Here is a 12,386-nt window from a genome sequence, read left to right as displayed (position 1 = left end):
ATCAGCAGCACGTCCACTCACGCACACCTTGCGCATTTTAAATTAGGTATATAAGGTATGCCTACAACCTTTGCAGTAATAGGGAAAAGAAAATATGCTGCCCTGAAAAGGACTTTTCATGTAATGGTACAGCATAGATTTACAAGTACTGCAATAGCAATATTAAACCCTGCCTGTATGCCTCTCATCCAAAACTATTCCTCCTCCACCAGCTGCTATCTCTACAAGGAATGCAGGTAACAGTGGTTTTACAAGCGAAAGGACAGTTTGCAGCGCTTTCTTTTAATGGTGCAGCAGTGGAATAAAAGTAGTGCAACAGCAATATTAAACATTACCTATATGCCTGCTCTAAAATAGGCTCTCCCTCCTATAACAACTCTCCCTGAACTTCTTCTAGAGGACAGTAGGCCGAGCATCGCGTAACCGGATCTTATATAAGACCCTATGATGCTATGCGGCCGGCCAATCACAGTAATGCCAGTAGTCAAAGCTATCGCATTACCGTGTGTGGCAGGCAATCCCCACATTTTTATTGCCTGTCTAACAGACGCAAAACATGCAGGGTGGGGACTCAAACTTGGTGCTCAATAATCGATCAACTAACGAGCTTACCCAAGCACCCCGATGCTTCATCGAGTATCCAGCAGTGGGAGCATGCTCACTCATCACTAGTAAGAAGGCAGATCCAGGCAACTACCGTCCGGTAACTGACACCAGTAGTATGCAAAGTTTTTGAGGACATTATAAGAGATGACCTGTAGAATAATATAATAATTCACATGCAGCATGGATTCATGATAGGTCATGTCTAACCAACATGTTGGGTTTCTACAAGGAGTTAAATGCAAATCTGGATGTTGGGAATGTGGCTGATGTGATTTATCTGAACTTTGCAAAGGCATTTGATACTGTGCCAGGGTAAACTATATGCAGGTGAGTAAGAGTAAGAAAGTGGCCAAAAGACCGTAAACAAAGCGTCTTCGTAAATAGTACATTCTCTAAATGGGATAGTCAGCAGTGGGGACTGCAGGAATCTGTAATGGGAGCAGTGGGGACCGCAGGGATCTGTGCTAGAACCGATTCTTTTTAATCTCTTTATTAATGACCTTTTCGATGGGATTAAGAGTAAAGTGTCAGTCTTTGCTGAGCACACCAAACTATGTAGGATATTAAAAACTGACTTTGACATTACAATATTACAAAATGATCTGGATAAGACGTCTGAATGGGCAAACACTTGGCAAATGAGGATAAATGTAGAGTAATGCACCTGGAACGAAGTAATCCTTTTGCTGCATATACATTAAAAGGGAGTATACTCGGGACTACAGAACAGGAGAAGGACTTGGGTATTCTGGTTACAAGTAAGCTGAGCAGATTTTAGGATGTATAAAAAAAGATAAAATCCCGCAATTCCAAAGTATTGTTGCCCCTTTATAAATTACTGTTGAGGCCACATCTAGAATATGGGATCCATTTTTGAGCTCCACATTTTACAAAGGATATTCAGAAGTTAGTCAGTTCAAAAGTGGCAACTAGATTGTTACAATGTATGGAAGGCCTCTATTATGATGAGAGGTTGGAAAAGTTGGGCTTGTTTAGCTTAGAAAAAAAGACGCCTCAGAGGGGATCTCATTTACATGTATAAATATACAGTAAGTGTCATCTGTACAAAGGACTGGAACAGGACTTATTCCTTAGGCCGGGTTCACATTGCATTAATGGCGTCCTTTAGACGGACTTTGTTACACCGTGGCATAACGCGGTGGTAACGTAGTCCCTAACGCCGCCATTAACTCCTATGTCGGACGCATCGCTAGCGCACGCCCACAATGGGCGTGCACTAGCGATGTGCCGTCATTGAGTGACGGACCCCGAGACGCGAGCTGCAGCATTTCTGGGTCGGTCACTGCTAGTGCAGATAGAGCTAGCAGATGCTCTATCTGCGCTAGCGCACTGCCAATACCGGCACTTGCGTTAATAGCAGCCCGTTACCGTATGTGTTGAACGGGCTGCTATTAACGCAATGTGAACCCAGCCTTACAAAGATCACACTAAGGACCAGAGGGCATTCATTACTGGTAGAAGAAAGGCGATTCCTACAGCTAAATAGGAAAGGGTTCTTCATAGTTAGATCAGTCAGACTGTGGAATGCCGACCACAAGCGGTAGTAATGGTAGACAGTATAACAGCTTTAAAAAAAGGGGCTGGACGATCTCCCCAGTACACATAATATTGTGGGTTATAATTAATCTATATATATATGCTATTAACCCTGCTGCTATTAATATGCTGCTATTAACCCTGTGTGACCAACTTTTTACTATTGATGCTGCCTATGCAGCATCAATAGTAAAAAAGATCTAATGTTAAAAATAATTAAAAAAAAAAAAAAAAATCATTACTCACATTCCGGCGCCTTTCCCGCTTCTCGCGACGCTCCGGGCCGTGCATTGCGGTCTCACGAGATGATGACGTAGTGGTCTCGCGAGACCGCTACGTCATCATCTCGCGAGACCGCAATGCATTCTTGGGACCGGAGCGTCGCGAGGAGCATCGCTAAATGCCTCACCTGGATCCGGGGGCCGCCAGAAGGTGAGTATATAATTTTTTTATTTTAATTCTTTTTTTTTTTTTTAACAGGGATATGGTGCCCACATTGCTATATATTACATGGGCTGTGTAATATACTACATGGGCTGTGTTATATACTATGTCTTGGGCTATATACTACGTGGGCTGTGCTATATACTACATCGCTGTGCTATATACTACGTGAGCTGTGTTATATACTGCGTGAGCTGTGTTATATACTACGTGGGCTGTGCAATATATTACGTGGCTGGGCAATATACTACGTGGCTGTTATATACTGCGTAATCTGTGCTATATACTACGTGAGCTGTGCTGTCTACTATGTAGCTGTGCAATATATTACGTAGATGGGCAATATACTACATGGCTGTGTTATACACTGCGTGAGCTGTGCAATATACTACGTGAACTGTGCTATATACTACGTGGCTGTTATATACGTTGGCTGTGCTATATACTACGTAGCTGTGCAATATACTATGTGGCTGTGCTATATACTACGTGGCTGAGTTATATACTACATGGCCTGTGTTATATACTACGTGAGCTGTGCTATATCCTGCGTGGGCTGTGTTATACACTGCGTGGGCTGTGCTATATACTACGTGGGCTGTTATACACTGTGTGGGCTGTTATATACTACGTGGGCTGTGTTATATACTATGTGGGCTGTGTTATATACTATGTGGGCTGTGTTATATACTGCGTGGGCTGTACTATATACTGCGTGGGCTGTACTATATACTGCGTGGGCTGTACTATATACTGCGTGGGCTGTGCTATATACTATGTGGGCTGTTATACTGCATGGGCTGTGCTATATACTGCGTGGGCTGTTATATACTATGTGGGCTGTGCTATATACTACGTGGCTGTGCTATATGCTACGTGGCCTGTGCTATATGCTACATGGTTGTGCTATATGCTACGTGGGCTGTTATATGCTACGCGGGCTGTGGTATATTTCTCTGCTGTATCTGTGCATCATGAATCGTGGTATGTGTTAATGAGGGGGGCCCCCACTGAGACTCTTTTGCCCGGTGCCCTCAAAAACCTAAAGTCGGCCCTGGCTTCACCGATTGGTCACGGCCAGCCGCGAACAATCAGCGACAGGCGCAGTTCGGCCGCGAATTGGCGCAGAATTTGAACCACGCTTCGCTAATTGGTCTCGCCCGGCCGGCCGAATACTGTGTATAAATTGCATTATTCTGAAAACTTTATAAACTACATACATATTCTAGAATACCCGATGCGTTAGAATCGGGCCACTATCTAGTTTACTATAATTGGTATAGTTATAAAATATAAAAATGTATAATTGTTGAAGAAAGATTGAACTTGATGGACCTAGGTCTTTTTTCAACATTTGTAACTATGATATCACCATTTTACATTGATTTTCACAGTTCGCACACCAGCCTCATCAGATCTAAGAGATATTTTTAAAGGGATTTTCCAAAAATCACAAACTAAACTCTCTCTATAGAATAGCCCCAACTTGAATATAGAGGTGGTGCACATGCTCAGCCTCTGCTCCATTCATATCAATAGTACTGTTGGTAATAGCAGAGTGCTGTATGTTGCTTTTTCCAGCATTGTCCTAAAGACAATGAAGGTATTGTGATTTGAACATGCACACTTGTGTTCCATTCAAGATGGAGGGCTGCAAAACCTCGTTTTCAGGGTCATTGGTGCTCTCAGAGGTCAGACATCCAGCAATCAGCAAGCGATGCCTTTTCCCACGTACAGAGCATAATTTGCTACTACTACTTTAGTAATGAATGCAGTTTATATTGTGAAATTTGTAATTTCAACAAACTTCAAGAGGATTTATCACTAACATTTGTATTATTTTATAATGGGTATAATAAGAGAGATGCTTATTTCTTCCAGAAACTGTCATCAGCTCTGTGCATACATTATTAGCACAGTGCCAGTCAGTGTGCACATTGAATGACTGCTGTCGACGCCTGGAAATTCCCATGTTTCTCTGCTTGGCTGACCAAACCTTCCCATGATGCATACAGTCAGGGGAAAACTAGTTATTCTCCAATTTTCACTATTCTTTTTACTGAGAGCTGCTTATCCATTCCAAAAACTGTCAGCATCTCTCAGTGCATACAGTATAGCACAGTGCCATCTGGGGCGCACATTGACTGACCACTGCTCTGATGATGAGAACTCAAGAGTTGGACAGCTAGTGAATCCCACTATCAGTCCTGCTCTGAGCGCTCATTATCAACACAGCAGTCAATGTGTGCTATGGTCGGCACTGTACCTGTGCTGACAGTTTCTGGTAGGTATTAGTGACACCTATCGTAAGGGATAAGTGCCACTGCTTCCAATTGCAGGAAACTGACCATTTCTCTGCTGATAAGCGTTTCACTCTAGTATGGGATTCTTTACCAGTCTGTAGACTACAGCCAGAATTGGTGGGCTGATTACGGCAGCTTTCACATCCTTCTGTTGTTCAAGGGCCCCCTGAATGGAAAGATTCTTGGCTTCCGCAGCCAAGTCGGTACAGATGAAGGAGCTCGGGGGGACAGTGCTGTCTCCAGAAGTCAGACTGGTCTCATCCCCATCTCAGACACTTCCAAGATCTTTCAGTTCTGTGCTCAGAGCCTGCATCACATCTTTCAAAATGTCCGAGTCTTCAGATCCCGTCCGGCTTTCCATCACCTAAGCGCTACTCACTGCTTTCTCGGTCACAGGCATGGACTCTTCTTCCCTCTTTATTGCAGCAAGGTAGATCCAGTAAAACGTCAAATGTGCGGTCTTCCAGGTCATCTCCTGCAACCTGTTCTGGAGGAATTTTGTTGGCCTATTCGGCAAAGAACTGATCCCACAACAGCCTATCCACCTCGCAGAAAGCTTATATTGCATTGGGATCCGGTCTGACATCACCCTCTAGGGCAGTGGTCCCCAACCTGTAGCTCGGGAGCCACATGTGGCTCGCGGTCCCATGAATTGTGGCTCGCGACTGTCTGCCAGCTTGGTGCATTAGGTCCATGTCTCGCAAACTGGTATGAAGAACACATCTCAAAATTGCGAATTTTGTGAGTAGCCCTGCACAGTAGTGAAGATCTGGATGCACATTTACTGGTCTTAGAGGTTTAGAGATGTTTTAGGCATGGTACGCAAGAAGATGGTACTGCCTGTTAGAGGAGGTGCTCAAAGCTGGATGTGACAGTGTGTTGGGAGTCATTGATGGGAGAATACTGAATGGGGGTATTGTGGGAACCCCTGGATCTCAGTTTACTGCTTTAGAGTGATTTCTTTGCAAAAGCTTTGGTTATCATTATACCTGTAATGAGGGCTTTGGTTAACACTACTTTGAAGGGGGTGGGAGCTGGATGTGGCTCGTGACCCTCTCTCAGTGCTGAATGTGGCTCGCAACCCTCTCTCTAAGCTGAATGTGGCTCTCAAGGTCAGAAAGGTTGGGGACCACTGCTCTAGGGCATTCAATGCTCTCTCTGCTCGCAACTCTGGGACCAAGATGCACATTTTAATAACACTCGGCACCCTTTCTGTCCAATCTTGCAATGTCATATTTTTACCATCATATTTTGGCAAATGCTGTAACAGCTCCCCGTTTGGAAGGTATCCGGAACTGAAGCAGTGGTTGGCGGGTTTAGCACCTGAGCCAGGTCCACTGGCAATAAGGGATTGTTTCCCCTCCATGGCAATCGCTGTGTCCTGCCGATTACACCAAGTTGTAGACCGTGTATCGGTGTGGTCTCTCCCAGAACTCGACCAGTCATGGAACTACTTTTTTACTAAAAACAGAACCTGAGTTAACCTGATAATGCAAGCAAGATACACAGTTAAATTTCACACACACCTAGCCTGGGTCATCTAGGACCCCTGCGCTGCACAACCGATAAGTCCAGGATGTTTTATCTGATACACTATAATTTACCCCTGTAGGGGTGCAACGCAGGAATTATTGAGTCTCCATGAAAGAGATATTGAAAACCAGAGAATAACTCACTTTTCCTTGATGCTATGCATATTGAGAGTTTGGCCAGTTGCAGCCGTCCGAGTATCGACCCCAATGTCCAGACCAGCTGCAGGTCTTCTGACCCAAACTCAAAAGCCTCATATCTAATGGTGCTTGGATGTTTGCGAATCCATGAATGTTCCATAGGAATCTATCGGACACCTCTGTATTCTCTTCCGCACCCTGACATCGCATAAATGAGATGATTACCTTAAAGTTCCCAACCTACCGCACTATTATTTGGCAGATATCATAGCGCAACCCTCTACATTACATCTACCTCTCTTTTGATTTCCCCAACATTTAGGCTTTCCACATTAAGTCCTTTAATGTTATATTCTTTTAAAGTTTTTGGATGTATTTATATTCTTGGGTAAACTTGCATCTTTTCAAGTCCCCTTCAATCTCTATGGCTAATAGGGCCTACCCACCCAGTGCAGATGACTACACATCTATTTCGTGGTGGCAGGGGAATGACTTTCAGAAAGTTCACTGTTTTCCTTTTCAGTCCTTGCCTTTTTTGAGGTACTGAGAGAAATGCTTAAAGGGAATCTGTCACCCCCCCTGGCGTTTTTAACTAAAAGAGCCACCTTGTGCAGTACTAATGCTGCATTCTGTCAAGGTGGCTCTTTTAGTTGGGGTCCCTTCCTACGCTGAAATATTCATTTTTATAATTTGCCCCTCATACCTGTAGTCTGTCCGAGGGGGCATGTCTTTTCCCCCCGGACACAAACGCCTCCCAGCCATCCCTCAGCCCCTCCGTGCACCGCCGCCTCTGCAGTCATTAACGTCCCAGGCGTCTGCGCTGTAAGTTCCCATCATGTGATGGGAGTTGAAGGGCAGCACAAACTGGGCATGCCCGAAAGAGACTTTAATGACTGCAGAGGAGGTGGTGCCCGGAGGGGTTGAGGAATAGCTGGGAGGCGTTTGTGTCCGGGGGGAAGAGACATGCCCCCCGGACAGACTACAGGTATGGCGGGCTAATTAAAAAAATGAATATTGCAGCTTTGGAAGGGACCCCAACTAAAAGAGCCACCTTGACAGAGTGCAACATTAGTGCTGCACAAGGTGGCTCTTTTAGTTAAAAACGCCGGGGGGGTTGACAGGTTCCCTTTAATCCCTTATTTAGAACATATTCGATATTTGCACGTAAAACATTTGATGTCAAGCTGCCTGCCTGGTTTTGACCCTCTATACAATTTTAAATCATTTAAATGTATTTGCCAATCATCTCTACACTCCAAATATCTAATATCCATTCTATATTCATTTTTGGTCCTCTTCACACCATACACAGTTATGTACGTAGATGGGAGGCAAACTTTTTGTGCACACACGACAGCTTCCTGGAATAATGCATGGGTCATGGATTTCTCCCTCTACCATACACTCCGATACTATGGAATCAGCATGCAAAGTCCTCATGTGCTGAAATGGTTCCTACATGGATAGCACACATGGTCCCTGGTTACTCTGATAACTTTATTTCGAGGGTGCTCCTCCAAAGGGGATATGATGAATGAGTAGTGGTCCTGGCCACGATTCTCTTGCTTCTGATGCCAGATATATAATTTATCCCATACTATATTCCATATTCCCCAGACTTGGAACCCGTGGGAAGCATTATTGCATCACACATCATCCACTTTCGCTTGGTCTCTGTACAGACTCACTTATCTCTTTTTAATATTGAAGCAAAAGATAGCCCATGCTTGCAAAAAAAAATCATATGAAATTCCCAGAATTTCTAGCCCATGTAGATAACTCTAAGACCAATCAGCAACTTACAAGTGTCTTTAATGAGACTCATGTTAAATTTTTCAAAATCTGGAACTTGCGGACAACATACGCTCATCCACATCTATCATCCACATCCCAACCTACCTCCCCTCATTTTTCCAGGTGTTTTGTTCTTTTTGCGCTCATACTACTATACCGATGCTAAATGACACGGTTTCTTTTTGGAATTACTGTAACAAATTTGTACACATTTGTGTACAAATGGAGGAAATTCAAGATCATTACTATGCTCCTCATGATTGGTCAACCAACAAAATCATTTGAAGGGCAAGGTGCATAATATTCCTTGAGATCACAAAGGAACCTAAGGCAACCTCTAAGCAACTAAAGGCCTCTGTCACATTTGCTAATGTTAATGTTCATGAGCTCTCAATCAGGAGGACATTGAACAAGCCACTGCTCCCTAAAAGAGAGACCTATAGAACTTAAAGCAAGCAGATTATGGGAGAAAACCAACCAACATATGAGTTGATGCAGTTTTGTGAAGAGGAATGGGTTAAAATTCCTTTAAGCCGATGTGCAGGACTAATCAACAGACAGCAGAAACATTGACATGCATTTATTGCTGCCCAAGGGAGTCACAAAAGCTACTGATAGCATAGGTTCACATACTTTTGTCACTCAAAGACATGTGATATTTGATAATTTTACTCAATAAAAATTAGACAAAATCTTGTATTTTTTACTCACATGTTTGATTTTGGTTCCAGTTATCAAGTTTTAAGACTTGTGTGAAAATCTGATGTCGTTTTAGGTCAAATGTATGCAGAAATCTGGGAAATTATGAAGGGTTCACAAACTTCATATGCACCTTTCTATGCCTATGAGGCTGTTGATGTCAGGTCAGGAGACCCAAGGCCGGTCTGGACATTGCGTCCAAAGTGAAATGTGTGAAACTGGTTATATGGAGAGATATAATGATTAGCATAGAAGTCAAATTCCAGACATGGCAATGTGAAAAAAATAAAAAAGCAGGACCAAATGATTGTCAATGTTCTGTTCTTTTTCACTCTCAGGTACAGTTATTACACACTCTTCATGAGAACGGAGGCATGACCACTGTTGGTTCTAGGATGTACGTGACAGGCGGGCATTGGCATGGCATGGCTCGAGAGTACAACGTGGTGATGGAGTCATATGACAGCAGCTCAGACACTTGGACTCGAGAAGGTGCTTTGCCAAACCGTTGGATGTACCACGGTACATCAGCCATCTTTATGGACACCTCCAATTGGACAAGTGTATTCCAAGGACAATCAGAGATGGAAGCTTGACTGAAAGTTACCAAAATTATTTTTTTTAATGTTTTAATGGTTATAGAATTCAAGATTCTGACACAGAACTGAGGCCGACCATTTTCATTCACTTACAAAATTGCTTACAAGTTTAATGATTTATTTCCCAAGTCAGTCCTACACTGGAGAATATTTCCAGGCGAATTGCATTTTTATGGATTATGGCTTGATCTACATTAACCCTGCTGTTCTGTTGGTCAAAAATGACCGACTTTGAACTTCAATATTCTTTAAAATATTCAAGATGCGGCTCTGAAACCCGTGGCCGACCGACCCATCCTCATTGAAGTCAATCAACCACAAGTTTCAGAACCGCATCTTGAACACCCCAAAAAATACCAAAGTTCAAAATAGGTCTCCCCAGACCGAACAGAACAGCAAGGTTAATATATTACATTTTATCAATTTTAACTTTTATAATTTTAATATAGTATGTAGCGCAGGCTGATTTATATATAAATATGTGGTGTTTATTACTTCAAGCTTTTTTTACAATTCAAAAACAAGCAAAATCGGAAGATATGTGCCTTAAGGGTTATGTTTTTGCATTTCCTTAAAGGAGTTTTCGCATAAATAGAAAAAATAACTATAGGAAATTGCATTTTAAATAAATTCATAAATACATTTAGTTAGCAAATCACAATTGATTTGTCTGAAGAGTTAATCACTATAGAATCAATATGGCGGCCGCCTTGTTACACTGACACGAACCTGTGCTAGAATGTTAGAACAGATGTCTGAGGAGGCTCTGCTGCTGGGCCCTGGAAGTTTGAGCGGCCTTTTCTTACTTCAGCACCTCTGGTAGTACTAGTGGAACGCATCTTTCTTCACATTGTGGAAGTTGGAGCTTCCTACTGCTCACTGTCACAGGCCACTGTCCCAACATTCTGGGACAGCTTTGTTTTAGGGAAACAATATGGCAGCCATTTTAATTCTATACTAATGACCTCTCTAGACAAAAAGATTGTGATTTGCTAATTAAATGTATTTAGGAATTTATTTATAATGAAATTTCCTTTAGCTATTTAGTTTTTTTCTATTCCCAGAAAACCCCTTTAGGGTATGTTCACACGTTCCTGATTTCCCTCCTTTTTTTTTTCAGGACTGAAACCGCAGCTCTTTGCAGAAAACGCAGGTCCTTTTTTTGGTGCTTTTTTGGTGCGTTTTTTGATGCAGTTTTCTATGCAGAGTCTGTGTGTTTTCTAGGAAGTTTTTTAGGGTTAAAATGGCTGAAAATACCCTAACCCTACCCCTAACCCTATTCTAACCTTAGTGGAAAAAAAAAAAATTCTTAATTTTTTTATTGTCCCTACCTATGGGGGTGACAAAGGGGGGGGGGGGGGGGTGTCATTTACTATTTTTTTTATTTTGATCACTGAGATATAACCTATCTCAGTGATCAAAATGCACTTTGGAACGAATCTGCCGGCCGATTCGGTGGGCGCACTGCGCATGTGCCCGCCATTTTGCAAGATGGCGGCGCCCAGGGAGAAGACGGCCAGACGGACACCGGGAGGCCGGGTAAGTATAAGGGGGGGGAGATTAGGGCACGGGGGGGGGGGGGGGGGCATCGGAGCACGGGGGGGGCATCGGAGCATGGGGGAGTGGGATCAGGGCAGCCACACTCCGCCCACGCACTTCCGCCCGCTTCCCCGCACTTCCTGCTGCAGCGGTTCGGCACCACAAACAGCAATAAAACCCGCAGATATATTTTTGATCTGCGGGTTTTACTGCGGGTTTGACCTCACAATGGAGGTCTATGGGTGCAGAACCGCTGCGGCTCCGAAAAAAGAAGTGACATGGTACTTCTTTTTTACCGCGGCTATTCAGCGCGGCTTTTTTTCCCGATTCCCGCATCATGTGCACAGTTGTTCCTGTTTTCCATAGGGTACATTGTACTGTACCCTGCATGGAAAACAGCTGCGGAACCGCAGCGGCAAAAACGCTGCGGTTCCGCAGAAAAAAACGCACTGTGTGAACATGGCCTTAAAGGGAACTTGTCATGTCCCCAAACGCTACCAACCTGCAGATACAGGGAGTATTTGAAGATAAATAGCGTTAAAATGTTGTCCGGCTGCCTTGCTGGAAGTGAGGCAACCGGAAGAAAATTATTGTATATTTCTACTGAAAGCCACCGGTTTTGGGTCATAGAGGCATGCACAGGACGGCTACATTCATCGCTCAGTAAACATATATGTAGGTTTATTGCGTTTGGGGACATGACAGGTTCCCTTTAATTACATGGTTTTACTTTTGCCATATTGTTGTTATGGAGAATGTAATGAATTCTTGGCTTCGGTTCTGTAAAGAGGTGTTTTGGGATTAAATATATGTTCTGTTTATAGAGAATAAGTCCACTAGCCAATATGGCTTATCACTGCATGTAAACATTACAAGCCTGGATAAGCCCAGACATACGGAGTCTATACGATGGAAAAATGCTGATTGAATAATCACTTGGATGATCATGGATAATACCTCAAATTTTCGATCATCTGGAGAGAGCTTAGTGGTAGATTCTTTGGCACAGAACATTTCTCCAATTTTGTCATTACAAATAAACGGTAGGCCTCCATAGATTACCGCAGCTGGCAATACATTTAGGTACTTTTTTGTCTCTAATCAAAAAATTCTGTTGTCAAAATAAAAATAATGATCTGTGTGCAAAGTCATGTGAGTTCCTCCTGAAAATGGCC

The 12,386-nt window shown here is 43.2% G+C and overlaps 1 protein-coding gene across 1 annotated transcript in view; it reads left to right on the top strand.

The window, feature by feature from the left end:
• Positions 1 to 9,859, top strand: part of KLHL30 (kelch like family member 30) — a 114,794-nt gene extending 104,935 nt beyond the window's left edge. Inside the window, exon 8 of the mRNA XM_069727745.1 lies at positions 9,412 to 9,859. Within this exon, the coding sequence (XP_069583846.1) occupies positions 9,412 to 9,669 (258 nt within the window). The 3' untranslated portion in view covers positions 9,670 to 9,859. The remainder of the gene's footprint in view (positions 1 to 9,411) is intronic.
• Positions 9,860 to 12,386: the final 2,527 nt, after the last annotated feature.

Source organism: Ranitomeya imitator, chromosome 5 (assembly GCF_032444005.1).
Source record: "Ranitomeya imitator isolate aRanImi1 chromosome 5, aRanImi1.pri, whole genome shotgun sequence".
Lineage (NCBI taxonomy): Eukaryota > Metazoa > Chordata > Amphibia > Anura > Dendrobatidae > Ranitomeya > Ranitomeya imitator.
The sequence above is the reverse complement of the archived record's forward strand: the minus strand, read 5'-3'. Positions and strand labels throughout refer to the sequence as shown.